General features: G+C 42.2%; 3 protein-coding genes across 7 annotated transcripts in view; 2 read left to right on the top strand and 1 right to left on the bottom strand.

Annotated features, from left to right (window-relative positions):
- Nucleotides 1-3,648: 3,648 nt before the first annotated feature.
- Nucleotides 3,649-9,041, bottom strand: xkr9 (XK, Kell blood group complex subunit-related family, member 9). 2 transcript variants are annotated; one of them, XM_050057089.1, is made up of 4 exons: nt 6,163-9,041; nt 5,086-5,493; nt 4,601-4,818; nt 3,649-4,506 (listed from the first exon to the last, which is right to left on the bottom strand). In XM_050057089.1, exons 2-4 carry the CDS (start codon nt 5,481-5,483, stop codon nt 3,875-3,877), a joined length of 1,248 nt encoding a protein of 415 aa, XP_049913046.1. In that variant the 5' UTR covers nt 5,484-5,493; nt 6,163-9,041; the 3' UTR covers nt 3,649-3,874. The 2 variants fall into 2 exon arrangements, with proteins under 2 accessions (XP_049913046.1, XP_049913047.1); XM_050057090.1 differs by lacking the exon at nt 6,163-9,041 and having other exon boundaries at nt 5,086-5,665.
- A 574-nt stretch (nt 9,042-9,615) lies between these two features.
- Nucleotides 9,616-19,423, top strand: tram1 (translocation associated membrane protein 1). The gene is made up of 11 exons (XM_050057091.1): nt 9,616-9,902; nt 12,597-12,660; nt 13,649-13,767; nt 13,859-13,975; nt 14,074-14,132; nt 15,136-15,220; nt 15,387-15,457; nt 15,632-15,736; nt 15,837-15,980; nt 17,420-17,571; nt 17,953-19,423. The coding sequence occupies exons 1-11, from the start codon at nt 9,780-9,782 to the stop codon at nt 18,021-18,023; spliced, it is 1,110 nt and encodes a 369-aa protein (XP_049913048.1). The 5' UTR covers nt 9,616-9,779; the 3' UTR covers nt 18,024-19,423.
- Nucleotides 19,424-22,168: 2,745 nt separating this feature from the next.
- The window catches only part of ncoa2 (nuclear receptor coactivator 2), a 69,937-nt gene continuing 68,152 nt past the window's right edge, over nt 22,169-23,953 (top strand). For all 4 annotated transcript variants that reach the window (XM_050057057.1, XM_050057058.1, XM_050057059.1 and 1 more), the window contains exon 1: nt 22,169-22,314. The gene's annotated coding sequence lies outside the window, so the exon portion shown is untranslated. The remainder of the gene's footprint in view (nt 22,315-23,953) is intronic.

Raw genomic sequence — 23,953 nt, 5'->3', positions numbered from 1 at the left:
TTGCATGAGGACTTTATTTACAGAGCCCCCTGGGTAACGCAATGCCATGCTCTGATCACACACCAGCCCACTGCATGTAATTATCCTCAGCCTGCTCTCCAATCTGTCACTGCCCAAACTCATTTGTAAGAGTGCATGTACAGTGATTAAAGAAACTTCTGTGCCATTGCAAAAGAAGGGGGGGCTTCTATCACTCCCCTCCTCCTCCACATTTGGGGAATTCTCCAAGAACGAGGCGAAGCTGCCATGTCAGAGTGAGCCAGGCAGACGTGTACAGATCGCCAACATTGCTAATGCATCTGCGGCACTGGTGCAGCAGTCAAGTCATAATAATTAAAGACATACAACATCTCAGGACTTCATTAATCATGGTTTATATGGACTTTGAAGCCCTAATGAAAAACAGCCTGCCTCTCTGGGTTTATTGTGTCTGTACAAATTGTGGGGATGGCGTACGCCAGGAATGCCCCCCTCCTGACCGGCTGTTTCAGGATGTGGTGATGGAAAACAAAAAGATAAGATTTGGTGAAAAGCTAGCGATGGTTACAGAAAGGTCAGTGGTCAAGGCTGTTTACGTAGACGCTGAGGGCCATTCAATCAGACAAAAGTGAGCCGCTGACAGTGAGGGCAATGTGAGTTTGCACGTCCTTGTGTTTGCACATTTGTCCTCGTGTGTGTGCACTCAATGTTTTCTGTCCTTGGCTGAGGGAAATGAAGGCCCGCAGTGCTCTGGAGATTCATCTTGCACTGTCATGTATCATCATCTTTGATTTGCTATTAGTTTCTCAGATTCTCACCATGCTCTCCAGCCCTTCTGGAGGTGCATTACAGTGAGATCAGAGTGAGAGATTACGGGGTATTAAGCTCTCAGTGCCAGAAGTGGAAATTACAGAGAGGTTGTCAACGCCAGAGTTCTCTCTGCTTGTTTTCTCCTAGAGAGAGGGAGGTAATGCTTTACTCACCACGTTTCATCCCAATGGCTTGTGACTGGTCCCTGGCAGCGCTATCAGTGGTGAGTCACAGCCAAAAGTCTGTGTAGCTCAAACGAAAGCAAAGGAAGACAGAGAGGGAGAGACTGCTTAGGACTGCAGCCCAGGACACATGCATCTTCTCCCAATAAAAGTCCCTTTGGCAGGTTTACATCGCATTAGTCCTCTGAACCCAAGGAAATATACAGTGGAGGGGAGAGAGGGGAGCATCCATCATCTGAAATGCAAAGGATGAAGTCATTTTATTTTCTCCCTAATGATGTGCCCTGCCTACAGGTGCAATGGTGCAATATCCTTTTGGTTCCAAAGGTAAGCTATCAGCATCTTTCTGGGATTCTATTAATCTACTCTACGTTAGCGATGTATTTACTCTACATGTAGAGCAAATGGCCATGTCTACTCGATATACACAGAGAGAGTTGAATAGATAAGAGTCAAATAGTCTGTCCACTGCAGCTCCACAGTTAAACTAAATTCTGTGTGGTAACTACCTGGCAGTGATTCATTTCCTCTCCAACACAAGTTCCTCACTTAAATTTGTCATTTTATGGAGTGCGTCTGACAGAGCACAACTGACAGATGAAAGTTAAAGTGGCCCCTCGGAGTAAACAAGTCAAAAACTTCTGAGTTTGGCTGAATTAAAGGAAGAAAGGAAGGGGGGGAGAAAGAGGCTGCGTTTATTTGGGAGCCAACGAGCATGGTGCTCTCTCGACCCTGCGGTTTGTCAGCGTTCCTCCCAGGTGAGCTCACACTGGGCCAGTCGAGCACGGCCACCCCCCCCCCCCCCCCCCCCCCCCACCAAACCTTCCCCCACTTGCCCTGGCCAGGAAGAAACGCCGTCCTCGGCTCTCCAGCTTGACTCACACAATATTTTGCTGGTAGTCAAAACAAAATTAGCACGGGTTTGTTATTTCTAGTTAGCTCATCCATGACTCCTGTGTTCATCATGTCAGAGGAAAGGGAAATGTTTAGTTGCCACCTTTGAGGTTCTGAGGATTAGGATGAGAAAGATCAGAGTAGTAGCTGATATTTGTAGTTTGAGGTCAGTGCAGTGATGGTGGTAAAACTGTATTTAATCCTGTGCTGATGAGCATCTGTTCTGCTGGATTGTTGTTGAGCAAGAGCTTTAATCTTTTCCATGTCTTGTTAAATTGATGCACTTTAATTTATCTGTAGGGATCAATTAAGAATGCAGAAAAAGAATGGGATTGAGGTTAGGGTTAAAAGCAATTAACGTGCATCTGTCATCAAACAAAGGACTTAATAATCAAGGAATCACATAAATTATAAGATAAGTAAGATTATTTCTAACTGGACACTGGAAATACCAAAGGAAAAACATGAGAGTGTTCTGAAAAGTCTTAGTCCTAGACAATAATGCCACCTTGTGTTTAAAATGTGTGCTACAGGCTTAAAGAAAATATCTGGACTATAAGTGAATACTCGACTGTACACTCACCAACCAATTTATAAGGTACACCTGTTCAACTCCTCATTAACACAAATAACTAATCAGCCAATCACGTTGCAGCAACAATGCATTTAGGCATGTGGACATGGTCAAGACGACCTGCTGAAGTTCAAACTGAGCATCAGAATGGGGAAGACAGGGGATTTAAGTGTCTTTGAACGTGGCATGGTTGTTGGTGCCAGACAGGCTGGTCTGAGTATTTCAGAAACTGCTGATCTACTGGGATTTTCACACACAACCATCTCTAGGGTTTACAGAGGATGGTCCCAAAAAGAGACAATATCCAGTGAGCTGCAGTTCTTTAGGTGAAAATACCTTGTTGATGCCAGGGATGGGCTACAGCAGCAGAAGACCACACCAGGTGCCACTCCTGTCAGCTAACAACAGGAAACTGAGGCTACAGTTCACACAGGCTCACCAAAACTGGACAATAGAAGATTGGAAAAACGTTGCCTGGTCTGATGAGTCTGGATTTCTGCTGGCACATTCAGATGGTAGGGTCAGAATTTGGTGTAAACAACATGAAAGCATGGATCCATCCTGCCTTGTATCAACGGTTCAGGCTGCTGGTGGTGGTGGTGTATTGGTGTGGGGGATATTTTCTTGGCACACTTTGGGCCCCTTAGTACCAACTGAGCATGGTTTAAACACCACAGCCTACCTGAGTATTGTTGCTGACCGTGTCCATCCCTTTATGACCACAGTGTACCCATCTTCTGATGGCTACTTCCAGCAGGATAACGCACCATGTCACAAAGCTCAAATCATCTCAAACTGGTTTCTTGAACATGACAATGAGTTCACTGTACTCCAATGGCCTCCACAGTCACCAGATCTCAATCCAATAGAGCACCTTTGGGATGTGGTGGAACGGGAGATTCACATCAAGGATGTGCAGCCGACAAATCTGCAGCAACTGTGTGACGCTATCATGTCAATATGGACCAAGATCTCTGAGGAATGTTTCCAGCACCTTGTTGAATCTATGACACCAAGAATTAAGGCAGTTCTGATGGCAAAAGGGGTCCAACCTGGTACTAGCAATGTACCTAATAAAGTGGCCAGTGAGTGTATGTTGCAATTCTGACAACATCAAGGTGTGCAAAAGAAACAAGATATGACAACATCAAGGTGTGCAAAAGAAACAAGATATGACAAGAATAAATATGTTTATGTTTATTTAAACAAGAATAAATAATTTATATAATCTACTATATTGCACTTAATTGCTTTGTTAGTTATTTGTATCAGTAATAAAAAAGCAAACTTTCCTCAGAATATGGTCAATAACTAATAGCAGCGTTAGTTTATGATGAATAGTGAGCACAATATCAAGATGACATCTGTCTTTTCCTTGTCAAAATGTTCAGTAGTTTCAGATTCCTAGTTTTTTTCTCAGCTTGGAATTACATCATCAAGGCTGTAAAAAGTTCCTCATTCTCCTCGTGGTCTGTGTTTCTTTCCCCAGGCCGTCCACCACGTCTGATACACGTTGCTGCTTCTCTCTAGGATGCAGCAGGAGGTAGTAAAGCACGAGACACACCAGCCCCAGCACTGAACCTCCAACGATCAAACCACAGACCGGCAGCAAATACACAGCTGTCTGTAACTCTGGTTTCAACAAAGCCAGCAGCGATGGAGCTAAAATGTTTATGCCAACATAGAAAATGTAGTAGATAGCCATGGCTACTTTGGTGTCCTGTCCTTTGACGTTGAAAAAGGTAAAGGTGAGGATGAATCCGACGACTGCTTGGTAAAGAAACTCAAGCCCTCTTGATAAGCAGAAGTCAGTTTGAAGTACATTTGCCCAGGTTGTGCCCAGCAGCCAGAGGACAGTGAGGGCTATCGTGCTGAAGGGGCTCAGTATGAGGAGGAGGGTGTAGCTGAGGATGTGGCTGGTGATGGTGCAGAGTTTGTAGAGGAGGTAGACGACTGTGGGGAGGCCAGATGGCATCTCTGTTATATGGGGGTGGGATCTGCGCATGCAGCGGCGGTAGTCCACCAGGGACCAGGCGATGTTAAAGAAGGAGAACGCCAGAGATAAATCTGCAAGAAACAGACAGACGTTATAAATAATGGTACAGTAAGTTCATAAATATGTCACTTCCTGCCCTCCCTGCCATTCCCTGCCTTTACTTACACTGCAGGACTGAGTATCGCTCATTCTGACCCAGCAATATGTAAAGCTGAAGAAGCAGTTGGGGAACACTCTCCAGGAAAGCCTCAAACAGTTTGAGCATGCTCAGATCTGTCGCCAGGCCAAACAGATCGTAGTGCACATCTGTCTTCTCTTCCACTGTGTATGATTTTGTCGTCATCCAAACCACTTTAAAGCTTTTGTTCAGGAGGTGATAATACCTAGCAACGAGCCAAGCACAATGAAAACAAAGTCAGACGTTTTGTTGCCACCATACAGCACATTTGACAGTGTTTTATCTCTTGCTGCTGCACAGACGATGATGCAAATCCACCACAGCTTAAATGTGGATATTCCAGTTTGCACATTCCATAATTCCATGCTACTGTGAATAACTAGCGTACCGCACATTATGAGTCAGTGCATGCAGGCACTCCTTATTACCGGCTACAGGCGCAGTTATTTTGCAGCTCATGCATTGCTCTTACCTGGTGAAGATACCCATGCCAAATACGTGCAGGACAGCAAGTCCACCTGTTGACATGCCTGGTATAGTTGATATGCTCGGTTCTCCCTCAGTGTCCGCCTGAAATTCATTCATGTCATCCCTGTACCAGGCATAACTGAAGATCTGCGTCACCAGCAGCCCCGCCAGAACAAACACTAGAGTCAGTGTGGTCCACACAAAATGTTTCTCTCGAAAATATTTCAGTGCCAGTCCCACGTCTGTGCAAATGTCCACCACATACAAGACCAGTCCAACAATGGTTAACAGCCATCGCAGTTTAGTGTATTGAATGTCCAGCTGAGGCATTTTGCGACGAAGCGTCTGAAGAAAAGCCGCTGTGGACTGTTTTATGTTGGTCATCAGCAGCCCAGGTGACATTTCTACTCATCTGTGAAAAGATTACATGTGAGAAAACTCGTGAGTATCATGAGAAGGACAGCGTTCTACCGTGTGCAGGTTGACCACACATCTGTTCTTGTGACAGTTTTGTAATGCATCATGACCGGAGTCTGCTGCTGAGTCACCTATGTCTCCTGCACTTTGACCTCTGTCATAAACACTTTTATTACAGGGAGTCCTGATAAATGACACACTTAGAAATGTAAAAACAATCAATGACGTTATCAGTAGGAATGATAAAATGATAAATGATACCAAGTCCAGACTCTTATATAAGATTTACTGCGATGTATTTTTCATACACCTCTCACAGAATGTCATTTTAAGCCAAATTATCCTCACGTGTTCTGTTTTACAGAATAAATCTAACAATTGTATCACTTTAAACTGTAATGAGATGCAACTGGTGATAAAGAAAATTCACACAAGGTTAATTTAAGGGCAAACAAATTCAAGATAGCACATGATAAAAAATTACATATCATCATGACATCATATGATCATATCCTCTTCAATAAAATAAAGTCATAGTTGTGGTTATTACTTCTATAAAGATTCTTCCGTAAATTATTCCAAACTCACACACAAATCCCAATCTGACCACCTCCTGTCTTAGAATACACAGTTATAGGTGCATATCATCAGCAGTTCCACTTACCAGTATATTTTCCCATGGTAGACCGCAGTGAACGGTCACAGAGGCAAACACTTCGGCATGCAGCAGTTCTCTGTCTGTTTCCTTCCAACTCGTGACAAGCTCCACCTCAGTGACAACACTCTGAACTAATATAGTTAAGCCGGAAAGATGAAATGACATAATACAGCTTGTGTCTGTGTGCATGTGGATGTGTGGGTGTGTATGTGTGAGTGTGTGTGACTGGGCGACAGCCTCCACTTCCCTGTTAGACCGAAAGACATTTTTTGAATGACTGAAACACCAGCCAGTCAGTGATTAAATGCTGAGGAATCCCCTCACATATTCCTTCATTTTGTAAGGGAAGGGATAGAAAGGATGACGTAACACCTCAGTGGGTTTCCTGTAATCTCAGCATTTACAGTAAGTGTGAGAGTATCTTGATCAGAGACCAGGAACCTTGTAGGCTAATGCAAACATACAAACGTAACCTTAAACAACTCTAATGAATAATTGTTGTAGCTATATTGTGACACAGGCAACTGAATTTAAAGACAAACTATGTAACTTTTGATTGAAGACATAAGACATTCTTGTCTGATTAATAAACAATAAAATGCTCCCCTGCTCAGGTCAGTACTCTCAGGGGTTTTACTGCTGCAGCCTTATTTGGTCTGACATGAGCAGTAGCCTATGATGGCTGTTAGCTGATACACAAAGTTAAGGGAACACGTAATCTTGACAGTGTAACACCAAGTCAGTTACACTTCAGGGATATCAACCTGTTCATTTTTGAAGCACAAGTGATTGTGAATCAGTTTCAGTTTCTGCTTTGGTGGAAATGAAAGTGACAACAGGTGAAATGGAGAGGCAAAAGCAAGACAACCCCCCAAAAGGGAATGCTTACAGACAGTTGCTCTCTCCTCATCCTTCCTGAATGATTCTTCTCTAGTTCTGTGTTATGCCAGTGTCCGTGTCACTACTGGTAGCATGAGGCAGCACCTGCAGCCCAATCAGGTTGCACAGGTAGTCCAGCTCCTCCAGGATGGCACATCCATACGTGCAGTCCCAAGAAGGTCTCAAGGGCATGGAGGAGATACAAGGAAACTGGTCGTTACACGAGGAGAGCTGGACAGGGCTGTAGGAGGGCTTCAACCCAGCAGCAGGACCGGTATCTGCTCCTTTGTGTGAGTAAGAACAGGAGGAGCACTGCCAGAGCCCTACAAAATGACCTCCAGCAGGCTAATGGTGTGCATGTTTCTGACCAAACTGTCAGAAACAGACTCTATGAGGGTGGAATAAGGGGCCTGATGTCCTCTAGTGGGACCTGTGCTCACAGCCCAGCACCGTGCAGCTCGATTGGCATTCACCAGAGAACACCAGTATTGGCAGGTCCTCCATCAGCGCCACGTTCTCTTCACAGATGAGAGCAGGTTCACACTGAGCACGTGACAGGCGTGAAAGAATCTGGAGATGCTGTGGTGAACGTTACGCTGCCTGTAACATCATCCAGCATGACTGGTTCGGTGGTGGGTCTGTGATGGTCCAGGGAGGCATATCCTTGGAGCGTCGCACAGACCCTGAGCATTGCTAAAATGATGCTGAGGGAAGCCTTTTGTAACTTGATACAGAAGGGGATGGCGGTAAGAAAGGGTCAACGGTTAGGTTTAGGCAACAAAACCACTTAGATAAGGTTAGGAAAAGACCTCAGATGCCGCTAAAAAAAAAACGGATTTGAGTGGCACAAAAGCAGCGTTAAGTAGGAGTTGGCAGTTAGATTAAGGCAACAAAACCACAGGGTTATGGTTAGGAAAAGATTAAGGATGTCACCTAAAAACACCTGCCTACTAATGCCACAAATGCAGCCAGAAAGGCAGCGGTGTGTCACCAAAAATCACCCAGTTTTGAGTGCCACAAAAGTGACCGTAAAGGTGTATCGCTAAATACACACAGCCTTTAAATTATGTCTGTTGTTCTGAGCATCTAATCATGACGTGGATGGGTTTACATTGTAGTTAGTGGAAAGCCTGTTGTGTCTCACACACACGCTAAACGGTCAGAATATGCTGTTGGGCCAGTGTCCCCAGTGTCATTATGGTGACATTGTTAAAGTGAAGCCAGGAACACTGGGAGTGGGACCAGGCTGCTAACCCTTGTTCCTCCCACTCTGTGTGCATGCTGCAAGTATTCTGAATTATTACAGCACCCATCAGAAGGCTGAAACACTACCTGCCCCTAGCTTGTGGTTTCTTCAGTTACTTTGTCGTACTCTGATTAAAGGAATAGTCGTCATTTCAGGAAATGTGCTGATAGTAAAACTTCAGTTAAAAGCCTAGTCCCAAGTAAATGCCCAGTTTTACTGAACCCATGAGAAGACCCTGATTCATTCAGATTTACCAGCATGATGAAAAACCAAGTGGTGACTCTCTTCCTCTGAATCTGTCATAAAGTCAGAACACGAGTCCATACCTACCCAGGATTCAAAAGAATCAAAAGTGTTTTTCATAAAAATTAATCCAAGTTATTGTGGTTAACTTTTCCAGACTTTCTGGGGCAGAATAAAGCTTGGATCACTAACTCTAAAAAATGACTCTGGCATATATGTGGTTGTTACTTGACGCACTCCTCTCACCCGAACACCATTGCAGATGAAGCAAACTCCCTTATGGCAACAACACTCCCCTATGGCAGTGCTCAGGAATGACCCAAGGAACATAACAAAGAGCTCAAGGCATCGACCTGGCCTCCAAATTCCCCATTTCCCAATTCGACTGAGCATCTGTGGGATGTGCCAATACCCAAGACATACCGCCCATCCACAGTGGGGCCTTTACGGATTGGACATAGCTCTGACATGTCAAGGTATGGCCACAGGAAGTCTGGGGACGTCCCGCGGTGTCTGGCACCAGGGTCTTCACGGCAGATCCTTTGAGTCCTGTGGGTTGCAAGATGACCTGCCAGCATGTCCCAAGGATGCTCAGTTGGCTTTGGATCTGGGGAATTTGGAGGCCAGGTCAAGGCCTTGAGCTCTCTGATTGGTGCATATGCTTTTCCTAACTTTGTTTGGATTCAAAAAAGGAAATTTGGGGTAAGGGTTCCCCCTAATTGCACATACACATTCAGAACAAGTCATCTCAAATGGTTATAAGGGAAAAAACATCTTATAAACTAATGTTGAGACATAAATTATATGAAAATACCATGTTCAGAAGCAGAGAGATGCACTTCTTTCAACCCTGAATTTACCTTGATCCTTTAATATGTTATTTTGATGTCTCAAGAGATCACAAAAAACCTTGAATGATTACAATTGCAATTGTCCCTGGGTCAAACCACAGATTGATTGGACTCTATGGGCAAGAGGTGTATAACACTCTTATACTCCGAGCCTCTAGTGAGCGATAGAGAGCCCCAGCTGTTTCTCTCCTGTGCGTAAAAGCGTCTCGTTGGTCAGGCTCTCTCTCCGTGGATCCTCCCACTAGCAGAAGAGTGACACGCCATTCAATTGCTGCCTGGCCCTTCGCTTGTAGGAAGCAGGAGGCAGCTTTGAGCGTCCTCACACACGGATAATAATACTATCTGATAGAAACACATCGCGTCCGCGCTGCGTAACGCAAACGTTGGGCCTGAACCGTGTCGACATGGGGATCCGAAAAAAGACTAACAAGAACCCGCCGGTGCTGAGCCATGAGTTTGTCATCCAGAACCATGCAGATATTGTTTCCTGTGTTGCTATGGTGTTCCTTCTCGGGCTGATGTTTGAGGTAAGTCCCGTCCACATGTTGAATGGGGTTGGATTGCGGGTCATGCGGGGGATGCTCGCCCCGGCACAGTGGACGGAGATGCCGAGGACTCCCCATCTGTTCTCCTGCAAAGTGACATGGCTGATCTAGTCTTCACACTACTTCCTCTCGAGATCGAAAGTTTTCTGTGTATGCTTCGCTTTTGTTTTAAGTCCACGAGATCATCCACTCACCTGGGCAGCCTTTTATTGTGTTTCTATCAAGATAAAATATGTTTTTGTCTCTATGAAAGCGACCACACACTGGAGTCCACTGTCCATCTGGCTGCTTCCCATGTTGTAATCGATATTTGTAATCACTGCGGTGTGATCATAAAGTTTCTATGTGCAACATCATGTATGGAAATATCTCATTAAGCTTCCCTGCACACTCTCAACCCTCTATCCACCCCGGCTGTATCAATATTGTCCAACGCTCCCGACTTGGTTAGTTTGTACGTAGATGTGTTACGTGGCAATCATACAGCGACTCAGAGGGCTGTCATCACACACAACCCGCTTGCACCCAAACCTCAAAGTTGCCCTTGAGGCTAAACAGCGTTTTAAATGCGCACTGACACCTGGGAGCCATTCACACAGCATCACCGCCTCAGTGCTGCACGCTGGTCCACTTTACCCCACATTTATGCTCCATTTCAAGCACGTTTCATCCTCAGTGAAAAACAGCGCCATTAGCGTCAGCGCTGCCGTTATTCAAGCTACTTCCTGTTTTCGTTTTCCAAAGTACAACTCCTGCGGTAACAGCTGTCGCGACGTGGACACTGTAGCGTAACAGCAGCATGATTATATTCAAAATTACGACTATTTATGACTTTTTAAACCAAACAGTGAAGCTACTTGTGTGTTTAATTTCAATTTGTCGCCCGCGTAGTTATTTTATTGCGAAGGAGGAATTAGGAACTTCCTGTTTTAAGCTAATGTCATGGCTAACTTGACGTAGCTCTATTTTCTATCACTCCAAAAGCCTACATTTACTTTAAATGCCCATTACACATTACTCATATTACCTCTATATAATAATATTATTTGTTTAATGTATTTCAGAAAAAATAATTTTTCTATTTCCTCTATTCTTACTAGAGCTGCAATGATTAATCAACTAGTTGTCAACTAATTTAATAATTGATTAATCAGTTTGAGTAATGTTTTTAAAGGGGAAAATAGCACAAAATCTGTGATCCCAGCTTCTCAAATGTGACTTTTCTGGTTTCTTTACTCCTCTGTGACAGTAAAATGAAAATAAAACTCATGTGATAACAGCTGTTGCAGCATAGAGTAACAGCAGCATGAACATTTCCAAAGTTAAGGCCAATCATGACAACTTAGCTAAACAATGAATACTTCTTTTGTGTATTTAATTTCAATTTGTTGCCCTTGTAGTTGTTTTGTTGTGAGGAAGGTAAAAGCAACTTTCCGTTTTAACCTTATTACGTGGCAATCTTGATGTAGCTCTATTCGCAATCCCTCCAAGAGCCTACATTAACTTGGTCGGATCATTTTTAATTGTCCATTACACATAACTCATATCACCCCTACACAATAATACTGACTACGTCATTCCATTCAATTCTGCTATTTCTGCTAGAGTGGCAACAGTTAATCAATTAGTTGTCTACTATTAAATTAATCGCCAACTAAAATGATAGCTGATTAATCGGTTTAAGTAATGTTTTTAAGTGGAAAAGAAGTCTTAAATTGTCTGATTCCAGCTTCTCACACATGAATATTTTCAGGTTTCTTTACTCCGCTATGACTGTAAGCTGAATATCTTTGGATTGTGGATAAGACATTTGACGACATCATTTTGGGCATTTTTCACCTGTTACTGACCTTACAAAGACTGGTGGCACACCAAAGGGCAAACCACAATCTCAGGACACAATAGCTTCTATAACTTAAAACACTTTAGACACAAGACACAAAAAATACCTTTTTTTTGTCCTCTTCTCCTTCGGTGGTAGGTCATCTTCGCTGGTGCTTTGTTGTAATTTGCTCCGTAAAATAAAGCGATCAATTGTCCCACTCACGGCTTTCTCCTTTTAAATGTTATCATCCCTTACACTGGGGGCCAATCAGGGCTTTTGATGTGTCACATAGTTGTAATTCTCACGTGCGAACAGCGACAAATGGGTTCCCCATGAAGGTTTTTCTATAATTAAATGAAATTAGATTACATTTTTTAGATAAAGTTTGCCTCTTTATTAGGAAATGTGTGTGCAAAATCTACTGATACTGTCAATTATAAATGAATTTACAACTTTTTGTATAAGCCTGGTTGAATATTGCAAGATAGATGGAGAAAATAATCGTTAGTTCCAGCCCTAATTTCTAACACCTCTACAGAGGGAGCTTTATCACACTTTTCCTGTTGTCACACTAACATTGCATAATTCCATATGGCTTCAAAACTGCTATAATTTATTGCTAAAATAAAACATTTGGTGACATTAAAACCAATGTGACACTTCAACTTCAAATCTGAGTCACAGTTACAGTCACTCTGTTACTGGCTCTGCAGGGAGTTCCTTGATATAAATGTAATGCTCCAAGTTCCTACATGCACAAACACAACAGGTTATGCTGTTTGATTTTACAGTAAAAATAGATTTGTGTAGGCTTGCATTAGTAATATGATTTTTTTTTTGTTTGTTTGCAGGTGACCTCAAAGTTTGCAGTGTTATTCATTACTGTCCAGTACAATGTCACCATATCAACAAATGGTAAGTAAGGATTGAGTTGAGAGTATGAAATGTATGTGGTTAGGACAGTTTTTTGAGGTGATGTGTTAAAATGAATACTGTGAGTTCTGGCTTCGACACACAATGCAGTATTTTCTTCGAGTTGTCCTGCTGGAAGCCTCTCATTTGGATTCTAGAGCGGTACTTGTGTGGCTTTACACCAACCCATTTGAGAGCTCCTTTTTTTTTCCTCCCTTTGGAGCTAAATTTAGTCCGCCTGATTTATAAAGTTCTCTTGTGGCAAGGTTGTGCCGGGTGAATTTGGGCTAAGGTGTAATATAGGCCTCTCGATCCAAGTCCTGCTCGTTTCAAGGTTAACGATTTCTTTGCCAACTTCGGATACTGTAGAAGGAATGCACAGCCTCGTAGTGTATTCATACGCTGAAGGTTTGCAGTCTGCCAGCTGGTGATTCACTCCTTATCTGAGAGACTTTACCTCGTACCCTGCTCTGTAAATTATTTACAGCGTGTATCTAATTAGACAAATAACAGGTAGCACCTAAATCTCTCTGTAGTGGAACAAATTCAATAGCGTCACTGTATACTGTGTGTGTGTGTGTGTGTGTGTGTGTGTGTGTGTGTGTGTGTGTGTGTGTGTGTGTGTGCTGACTTTCACAAATGATTGGGCTGATTTCGTTATGTGGTTGAATAAAGCATGAGTAAAGGAGTGCTGCTCAGGCTTTCTCCAACTGTTTTTTGGGAACTGTGCTCCTGTATCATCTATCACATTATTCACAGTGTTTCACGGATAGCAAGTCGGAGGTTGTATAGATAATATGAGGCTGTGTGTGACGGCTTATGTGCTGAGACAGTCAGTGACTTTGCTGAACACCTTATCTCAGGAGTTAAGGTTATTAAACGTGTGAATCACTTGACTGAACTGGATTAAAATGGCTCAGCTGTTCGTGTTAAGGATGAGCTGGGTGTGGATTTTTATCATGCTCATTGTGATGACTCTTTCTGACTTAAGGCCCAGAGGAGACCGCTGTGAACCACTTCCACCATGGCATCAAGGACCTCGCCACCACCTTCTTCTACATGCTGGTGGCCATCATCATGCACGCCATCATCCAGGAGTATGTGCTGGATGTAAGTGAGACACAAACCCTAGTGCTCAGGCTTTCATCTCTACAAACAGTAATGCATTTTTTTTAATGTTGGTTTTTGTTCATCTTCACAGAAAATCAACAGGAAGAAGCACTTCTCCAAAACGAAGCACAGCAAATTCAATGAGTCAGGACAGCTCAGCGCTTTCTACTTGTTCTCCTTTGGCTGGGGCACAAGCATCCTCCTGTCTGTACGTACAGTAGCTAAGCCAACGTTGTTTGTGTTTACATATGTTTTACATCCCCTAAACTGTCTGTGAGTGCCACTAAAATGCTCCTTTGGTTTTAGGAAAACCTCCTGTCCAATCCAGTCTCCCTGTGGGAGGGTTATCCCCATACACTGATGCCGTAAGTTCGTAATGATGTTTGTCAGAGATACCTTTTTTTGTTTGTTTGTTTTTTGTGATCAAATTTTTGTTAGTTTCTTTGCAAAATATTAATGATAAATCATATATACATAGTCGTATCCCATCCATATGTGTCCATATGTTTCACAAATTTTGCAGTTGTTGAAACTCCAGAAAGAAAAATAAGAAAAACTGACCTACTGTCTAACCCTTCCCTCCCCTCCCCACCGTGGCTGGCTTAGAATGACCTGTGATGGAACAAGGGAAGGAAGGAATAAATAAATAAATAAATAAATGGATAGATTTAAAAATAAAAAAATAAAATATAATAATAATAATAATAATAAATACATGCTACAGCAATAAATAAGACGAAAAAAAAGATTAACTACAAAACAGAAAAAGTTAATAAATAAAAAAAAATTAAACTATTAAAAATAAAATAATAATGATACTAGTAATAATAAATACATACAGCAATAAATAAGACGAAAAAAAGATGAACTACAAAAACAAAAAGGTTAAAAAATAAATAAAAATTAAACTATTAAAAATAAAATAATAATAAATGAAATACATTGTTTTAGTAATACATTTTCTAAATAATAAAATGAAAATAATAATAATAATAGAAATTTACCATGGCCCTATTTGACCAGGCAATAGAGAGTTCTAGAGATATTGCGTCATACAGTAGGGTAACCCATGTGTGCAGAGTGTGTGTGGGGGTTTCCCCTTTTTTTTAGCTGTCAAACCAAAAAGCAGTGTTCTCTGAGAAAGTTTCAGATAGAATCATCATTTAAAAGTAAAATTGTCTGAGTACAGGTTATAAATCGACTCCAAGTATACCTCCCATCAGAGAAGCTACTTGGGAGATACTGTTTTTTTATTTAATGTGTTTAAAAAATTGTCATATGTTACTTTATTGGTTATTTTGTTAAAGCATCAAGTGTGGCTCTGATTTCTAAAATATTTAAATTTTGTAACTCCTGCTTCCCTTCCAGATTCCAGATGAAATTCTACTTCATTTGTCAGCTGGGCTACTGGTTACACGCTCTCCCAGAACTGTATTTCCAAAAGACAAAGAAGGTGAGAGTGTATGTGACGTACTGTACCGTCTGTTCCGACTCGGAGGCTACTTCCTGTTTGACTTCCTTGGTTATGTTGCATTGTTTCACTCTCTTTGCTCAGTTCCATGTGCAGAGTAAATATTTTGACCATTCTTGGCCTTCCATCCTTTGTGTTTACTGTTTAGGAGGATATTCCACGCCAACTTGTGTACATCTCCCTCTACCTGGTCCACATTGCGGGCGCCTACATTCTGAAGTAAGAACCACCACTTTGGAAAGCCTGAAATTATGTGTGAGACACAGTTGGCATCTCTCCTGTGTTTGTACACTGCCCTTCAGGAGAAAGTTAGTGGTGTCTCGTGGTGCCCCCCCTCTGTGTTGTTCCTGTCAGTTGTAATGAAGGGGGATCGTGTGTCCTTGTGTCTTTCAGTCTGAACCGTCTGGGTCTGGTCCTGCTCGTGCTGCACTACTTTATCGAGCTTCTGTTCCACGTTTCCCGCCTGATCTACTTCAGCAACGAGCACAGACAAACTGGGTGAGTGCTCATGTTCAGAATAGTGTCTGCTAATCATTGTGCAACATGTTTCACCAGTTGAAATGTCCTGACAGTGAGATGTCATCCTCTCTTCCTCCAGTTTCACCATATGGGCCGTCTTGTTTGTCCTTGGACGGCTGCTCACCCTGTCCCTGTCCGTGCTCACCGTGGGCTTCGGCCTCGCCACCGCTGAGAATCAAGGCTTTGATTTGGCTGCAGGAAACTTTAATGTTATTTTTGTTCGGTAAGTGTGTCTGAGAAGAGAACGGGACTGCTTTATTCTGAAATTATATAGCAACAGCTGTTTTTAATTTAAAGGGTAAATGTTTTTTTATTTTTTTTTTACTTGGATTACATTTTCCCATGTTTTTGTATCCAAGTGATAAACAGGAAAAACAATTTTTGAAATTGGTCTAGTTGTGAGTTAGATCGTTGCAGCCATCAGCGCAAAACAGGCCTCAATGTAACATCAATGGGGCAATTGTACACTGTCAATTTACGTCCACTAAAAATGCTTGGTTTTGCCACTGACAGGCTCAGATTAATATTACAAGTGTCTGACTGAAAGGATCCCTGCAGAAATGGACCTTTTTGTTAAAGACTAAGATCAAGAAACAGCCTGAAATTGCTCTTTGCACATCCACCAGACTCCATTAAAATAATCACTAATTTTATTATCATGAAATACACTTGATTCAAAGTGTACAGAAACAAAACTAAACTCACATAAACCATCTTGGTTCAACTTTCCACTCATCCAACAATCACCATCTCTTGTCTGCTTGAAATAAACCCTTAATTTACCCAGTAAGATGTGAAAATACGCTGGCTCTATACATGCTAAAATTACTGTTTATTTGAATGGAGTCTGGTGGGTTTGCCGATAACAACTTTGGGGCTGGTTCTGGTTAAACAAAAGGGATCTTACTCTTTAACAAAAGGTCTATTTCTGTAGAGATCCCTGTCATAATGTTGTCAGACACTTATTATAACAACCTGAGCCTGTCAGTGGCAAAACAAACACTTTTAAGTGGGTGTAAATTGTTACACTGCAGCCTGTTTAACCACTGCCAGCTGCAGCACTCACTCAATACTGGACCAGTTTAAAAAATGCTGTCTCCATTAGGCACCAAAACATGGGAAAATAGATTCCAGGTTGAAAAATACCAAAGTTACACTTTCACATCCATCAAGCCCCCACAAAAAAATCCCTCTGAAATATATCTTTAGCATTATTAGAGTTGCTAATTATGCTCTAACTCCCATGGGGCATATCTGTCAACATCAGGCTGGCCACTCACAATAAAGGAACAAGAGCTTATCTGTAGACTGTATTTCTGTCGCACTGAGGTTTAACAATCATACAGGAAAGGCTCCATTGTACAAGAGGAAGAGAGTCGTTCAGCTACAGCAGCCTCAATAAATTAGAATGAAATGTACCCACAATACATCACTGTTGCTTTCTTCATGCAGCCTCATGTCTGAGTTATTGAAACATACTGTGGGAATGTAAGAAATCCATACATATTTTAGGGTGGACCAGTATATTTTCTGCTCGGACTTGAACTTGAGAGAGGTTAGAATTTGTATCCGCATCACTGTGTGACACACACACACACACACACACACACACAGCTTCGTTATCAACCTTTTGATTTACTGACTGTTTCCGCTCTCTCTTAGGATAACTGTCCTGGCTGCCATCTGCCTCACTCAGGCCTTCATGATGTGGAAATTTATCAACTTCCAGCTGCGTCGGTGGAGAGAGCATGCCCAAGCGCAGACCTTGAAAAAGAAACAAGTTCCTGCCAAGAGCAAATCAAAGAAAGACAAAGGTGAGGTGCATTTACGTGATTATGAATGTCCGACCACTCAAAGCGCTTTTTACACTACAAGTCACACACACATTCACACACTAGTGGCCGAGGCTACCATGCAAGGTTTTTAACACACTCACACACCGATGGAACAGCCATCAGGAGCAATTTGGGGTTCAGTATCTTGTCCGAGGATACTTCAACATGCGGACTGGAGGAGCCGGGGATTGAACCGCTAACCTTTCAATTAGGGGACCCGCTCTACCTTCTTCCCAAGCAATAAAATCAATAAATCAACATGTATTCATTCTAATTATATGCACAATATCCATGCTAACATACACTTGACACAATTAACTCATCATATGAAACTGACTTTGATGTATCCTTTGTTTCCAGCCAACGGAGTAAACGGAGTGAACTCCCACGGAGCTGATTCACCAAGAGCAAGAAAAGAGAAGTCATCATAAACACATTCCCCCTTTCTCAAAGAACCATCTCCCCCCCGTGCCTCCGTGGCTGTGTCCAACCAACAGTCCCTCAAGCTCCACTCGACCACGATATGCATTTTCATCTCCCACACAGGACTGACCTCCTAGCTGGACTTCAAGGGCCAGAATGCATTTAGCTTTGCTTGTCGCCAGTCGTCCAGCACACCTTGATTTAAGAATCATTGCTCTGCTGTGCCATCTCGAAAAGAAAAGAAATTCCGAAATAAACTATGAAAAAAAAAACAGACCTTATTTAAGAAGTGCCTATTGATACGGATTGTTTTGTACAGGGTGTGTAATTTTAAAAATTTCAGGAATGATGACGTCAGTGTTTAATGTTTCTCCCGTGTCAGGTCATTTCATGCGTTTTCCAGCTTGTGATTTTTTTTTTTCTCTTGTATTTATAAGTGCTAGCCCAGCTCCTCTTCTTCTTCGTGACTGACTCCTGTCTCTCTGTTGAGGGATATCTGTAAAACACTGTATGGAGTTCATGAATTTCCTTATGATATCTCTTATTTTTCCATCAGTGACGGTTGCATACAGTCCTGTTCTGATATCTGGGTTCACATCACAGACTGTTCAAACTCATACAGACATTGTCACAGTGTTTTCACGGACACCTAAAGATGCGTAGCGTAGAGAAGAGTGTGTAAAGAAACCAATGATAACAGGAGGCATCACCCTGTAATAGTGTAAGTAGATTCACGGTTCAGTATTGTAAAACTGCCAGAAAAGACGTAGTGATCTGATGTAGCATTTAATAATCGGAGTTCAGAGCTTCTTTTTAATCACAACAGAACATATTCCTCGCCATGAAATGATAAAGACTCTTGCAGTTCTGCCTAACACTGTCAATAAATGACCACACATCATGTTTTCAATGCTATAACTTTATAAGAGATGAAAAGGAAAATCAGGCAAAAACATTCCTTTAGTGAGTTTGATTGAATCACTGTCTTGTATGGATCCTCTTTATATGATGTTTAAGTAGTATTTGTTCGGCCTCGCATACAAGAGATTACCTTTAAAGTGTCCTGAATGATTTGTTGTCAAAGCACGGACAGGGGATGAGAAAACCATATTTTGTACGGCTGTTTTCCCCCCTACCTACTAAAGACTGTGCCAAATGAGCCTGACTGATTGTTTATAATATATGCCTTTCACTTACATGCCATGAAATGTCAGCTGTATTGCAAGAATCAATCACCTTGGTAACACTGTCATATTCTAAGGAATAAACACATTAACTAATATTAGGTACACAGTAGTGAGTCACGGCTGCGACTGGCAGTATTATCAGCAATGTGTGTGGTTTTCTCAACTTGTCCCGAGGGTTTATCTATCTGAAAAAGGAATAAAATGTTTTATTGGAAAAAAAAGCTGTCAGAATTATTTTTTCTTTCATTTATATAACTCAATAAATCTGTAAATCTGAACAGAATACAACCCCCGCCCTCCTTAGACCCTTGATTCGGACCTTTCCATCCTAAAAATAGAAAAGAAAAAAACTATAACGGGGAAAATGAATGAAATTCCAGCAGGAGGGACCCCTCTTCCAGGACAAAAAGACGTCCAATAGATGTGTGTACAGTATAGTATGTACATAAGTCAACATTTGCCTAAAGAGATGGACTTCAAGTAACAAAAAAGGAAAAACAAGGCGGAGGTGTGGTAATTTTATGGTACATCCCAAACTAAGTCCAAAACATTAGTGGGAACCTCACAAGAAAACATGGGGGAAAGTTGAATTTTAGACCTTGGGCCTGGAAGCAAGGCAGTAGCCAGGATTTTAGAGGTACTCAGGTCCCCCTAACCCACCCCTCACCACCCTCAGAAAAGAAAGGTCTAAAAATAAGGTCTTGAAAATGTTTAAATTACTTCTGTTGTCCTGTCTTTTTTTGGTAATGTATTTTGGACAGCATGGTGCATTGTCACCTCACAGCAAGAGGGTTCCTGGTTCAAACCATGTTCTCCTCGATAAGTGGTAAGGGAAAATGAATGAATGTATTAGCACTTTTATTTCCTTTATTTTTTCCCATGTATTCCTTCATGAATTCAATTCCGTTTTTATTTTTGTATTTATTCCTCTATTCATACTATTTTTTTTTAGAAAAATATAAATACACATTTTTTTTTTTCCATTATCCTCATTTGGTTCTCAATAGACAGGGCAAATATAGGTGGAAAAGGGCATTAAAAATAAAAAAAAACCATTAAAGGTTCGACAACAGTTAATGGGCTTGACAATCAAGCACTTTTGTGAAGACACTTTGTGGCTTGACAATCAAGCACTTTTGTGAAGACACTTTGTCAAGCTGTTTGGGAAAAAGTTTAATAGTTTGCTTTCAAACTCTGACTCTTGCCTCCTACTGTAAGTAAGGTGAAGAGTTTGCATGCTCTTCTTGTGTCAGCGTGGGTTTTCTCCAGGTACTCCAGCTTCCTCTCACAGTCCAAAGTCATGCAGGTTAATTGGTGACTCTAAATTGCCTGTAGGTGTGAATGTGAGCATGAATGGTTTAGGGATGCACCGATCCGATATCTGGATCGAATATCGTCCCTGATATCATCAAAATAGATGGATCGAGTATCGGAAAATGCAACCTATAAATCTATTGCGACGTGAGCTACGTCATGCGTCATGGAGCGAAGAATGTGCTGTGTAGAGGTATTTCACACTATTTCAACTGCTGATGCACAATTGTTTATTTTTGTTAAAAATAAATAGTTCATCATTGCATTAATCGGTTTCATCTTGTTTTATTTTATCTTAGGAAAGAACTGTGTAGTCATCAGTGCCCGATGCCTCTAGTCTTTTCTGTTCTACATGTAAAGGTATATAGCTTTTTAGGTCAACCATGGTATCGGATCGGTATCGGGTATCGGCTGATAGTCAAAGCCACAGCATCTGGATCAATACTGAAACTGAAAAAGCTGGATTGGTTTATCTCTAGAATGGGACTTTGTCTCCTCTATGTGTCAGCCCTGTGATACTCTGGCGACCTGTCCAGGGTGTACTCTGCCTTTTGCCCAGTGTCAGCTGGGATAGGCTCCAGACTCCTGCGACCCCCAACAGGATAAGCAGTTAGGAAAAATGAATGAATGTCACATTTTATTTATTCTGCAAACATTTCAGTTACTGTGTACATTTACTAACTCAACATGAACGTGTGAATGGTGTTTCAAGGCCCTCTACACACACTCAAACACACAAATATTTGTTGTATACTGTGCAGCACTGTCCTGAACAGGTCCCGCCCTTAGGTAAACACAGACAAATGGGAGCAACTGCGAGAAAAACCTGGTCATGTGTGGCCGAATGTGTCTACATGAAGTTTCTCTTCTCTCCAGTCTTTCCTTTAGTTCATGAAAACACATAGAAACCAACCTGCTGCTGTTTCAACTACTGAACACATGGTGGCGGTGTTGCTCATGTTTTAAGTAGGAGAAAACGCCTGTCCGGCTTATTTGATCCTTGATAGTTGACCACACTGTAAATCAAGGTGGATAAATAAGTAGGGCATGCTTATTTGTAGGATTATAAAGCTTGTAATGTTAGGTTGTCATTTGTGTTTTAATAGCTTTTGTTTATTTAGTATAAGAGCAAAAAATTAGATTTATTGGAAAGTCTTGCACATTTTTCTCACCACTAGTGATATAGTTATTTATGTATCTTAAATTAAGTAGGTTGAAATTTAACTTTAAGATATGTGGCTTTGAGATGATAAACTTTCTTTTTACCAGCCTTTTTATTTTGCACACAGGCATTATTTTATAGGTTAATATTAAATCTTTATGAGCTTAAATGTAAGCAGGATATTTGGGAATATATATAGTTTTTTCTGCTGCATTGGAAAGCCTGAGTTGGGATGTGGGGGTCATAGTTTGCCCACCTTTAAAACCACAACATACATTTAAACATTAGCAGCTGACAGTCGTGACATGGTGGTGTTTGAGCTGTCAGTGGCTGCAGGAATAAATGTCAGCACATTAAAGTGTCTCCCACCATGCCACCCTAACAGGTAAATCACCGTATGGGTGATGAGGGAGCCCGGTGGTACGTGAGTTGATACTGCTGGAGCCCCGTGATGTGGTTTGGTGTGGGGGAGGATAGCAGCTACCAGCCAGATAAACACTCAGCATTGGTTTGCACAGCAGGAGTAACATGGCGGCACAGTTAGCCAGCAGAAATGTTGTTTCACTACCGCGAAGGTCAGAGCGGCGTCTGATAAACGGGATTTAACAACGAGGACACGGCCGAAAGTATTAAATCGTAAGTAGCCACACGTGTTGGTGCTCCTTGTTGCGACGGGACGTGGTGTTTTCGTGGTGAAATCCATGCGAGGGCTTCAATCTCGGTTGTGTGTCTGTCTGGCACAGGCTCTCGCTTCGGCGTTAGCTTGTTAGCATTGTTAGCTTCTTGGCTAAGCCCGCTGCCTGTGTCAGGAGTGTTTTCTGCAGCAAACTCATTTAGACGGCTCAGACAGCGAGCTTGCGGGCGAGTTATTGCAACGTTTGTCAGCCCTTTTTGTCCACTTGTGCTACCACTACGTGTGCGTGTGATGTAAAGTGACATATGGCGTGCACAATACTTTCATATTGTCATTGTTTTTTGTGCTGAGTGAGCGGGTGACCGTGCACACAACACCGGACGAAGTTCGCCAGTACAGCAGGAACGTAGTTAGCATGCTAGCTGGTTAGCTGCGGGCTAGTCTGGCTGCTTGGACGTCGTTGTCAGAATATACGAGTGAGTCAGGACAGTTCACCTCCATGTGTTTGAGCGGGCTGGTAGCCGTGTTTGTTGTGGTATCACCCATGGCTCGGTGCGACTTGCTACGTTAGGTAAGTTGACCAAATTTCTGCGTTTGCTCAGGGGTGCAGGGACTCATTTTTTTGCTGAACTAATGTTTCTCATGCACTGTGGAGGTGCTCTACTACAAAGCTAGTTAGCAGCCAAGCTATAATGTGAGCACTCTAGCCGTTTAACCACTAAACATTAGGCAGAAGTATCCAGAAAGTTGTCCACACCAGACACACAGGCTGTGGCTCTAACTTTGAAGAGGAAAACAGTGCTTGCAGCTTGTTGTGGCATTCCCTCAGAAACGTCATCACACTTAAAATAATGTTTAGCACAATCAGATGACATAACAACAACAACAAGGCAGCCATGCAGGCTTCACTGTGGAGATGTAACAGAGGCAGGACTGTTGCTTGAGCACAGAAGATGCTCATGGAAATGCAAGGCAGCTATGCATTATGGAGGACTGCTGCTTTGACTTGTGTGTTGCTTTGTTGTGCCTGTGACGAGAGTGCAGTGCTCTCCTTTTAAGGGCTCTCCTGCTTGACTGATCCAGGACTATACAGGCAGACAGCTTGTGCCATTTCAGTGATTGTCAACGCTCCTCTTAGTAATGCTGCAGAAACGCATGTCGTGGAACCAGTTGAGCAGTCCCTCTGTTGCATCACTCTGCCCACCTGATGGTGCACAGCACTCGTGTCACATCACTGATATGAGATGTAACATGACATGTTGTCCAGCTGCGGTTTGGCTGCAACTTCAGGGAAGATTGTGAAGATGTGATGTGATGGATTTCAGTCAGATCCACCGCTGGTCATATGCACAGTAAGCTCTCAAGGAGTTTAAAAGGAGCAGCAATGGCATGTGGTTTATATTCTTTAATTAACAGTGCATTGAAAAATCTGGAACATACACCTGTGTGCATGTGTTGTCCATTAACAACTTTAAACATACTCCTGTCAGCCTGAGCTGGATTATCTCCAAGGCGTTTTGCCTGAAGATACTGACTTTTTAAGTTTCCGTGAAAGACATCGCATTCTCTTTTTGTGGCTGTTGGCTGAAGCTATTTGCCCTTGGAAGACAGGACAAGTCAATAAGTACAATTTTCTCCACA

Source organism: Epinephelus moara, chromosome 11, assembly GCF_006386435.1.
Source record: "Epinephelus moara isolate mb chromosome 11, YSFRI_EMoa_1.0, whole genome shotgun sequence".
NCBI lineage: Eukaryota > Metazoa > Chordata > Actinopteri > Perciformes > Serranidae > Epinephelus > Epinephelus moara.
This window is presented reverse-complemented; position numbering and strand designations above follow the sequence as displayed.

Excerpts from the sequence above, each read along its gene's own strand:
- xkr9 (XM_050057089.1), bottom strand. The coding sequence starts at position 5,483 with ATGTCACCTGGGCTGCTGATGACCAACATAAAACAGTCCACAGCGGCT. Across the intron at positions 4,819-5,085 it reads GGCATGGGTATCTTCACCAG|GTATTATCACCTCCTGAACA; the intron begins GTAAGAGCAATG and ends GCTCGTTGCTAG. Across the intron at positions 4,507-4,600 it reads GCGATACTCAGTCCTGCAGT|ATTTATCTCTGGCGTTCTCC; the intron begins GTAAGTAAAGGC and ends TGTTTCTTGCAG.
- tram1 (XM_050057091.1), top strand. The coding sequence starts at position 9,780 with ATGGGGATCCGAAAAAAGACTAACAAGAACCCGCCGGTGCTGAGCCAT. Across the intron at positions 15,458-15,631 it reads GCGGGCGCCTACATTCTGAA|TCTGAACCGTCTGGGTCTGG; the intron begins GTAAGAACCACC and ends TGTGTCTTTCAG. Across the intron at positions 15,737-15,836 it reads AACGAGCACAGACAAACTGG|TTTCACCATATGGGCCGTCT; the intron begins GTGAGTGCTCAT and ends CTCTTCCTCCAG.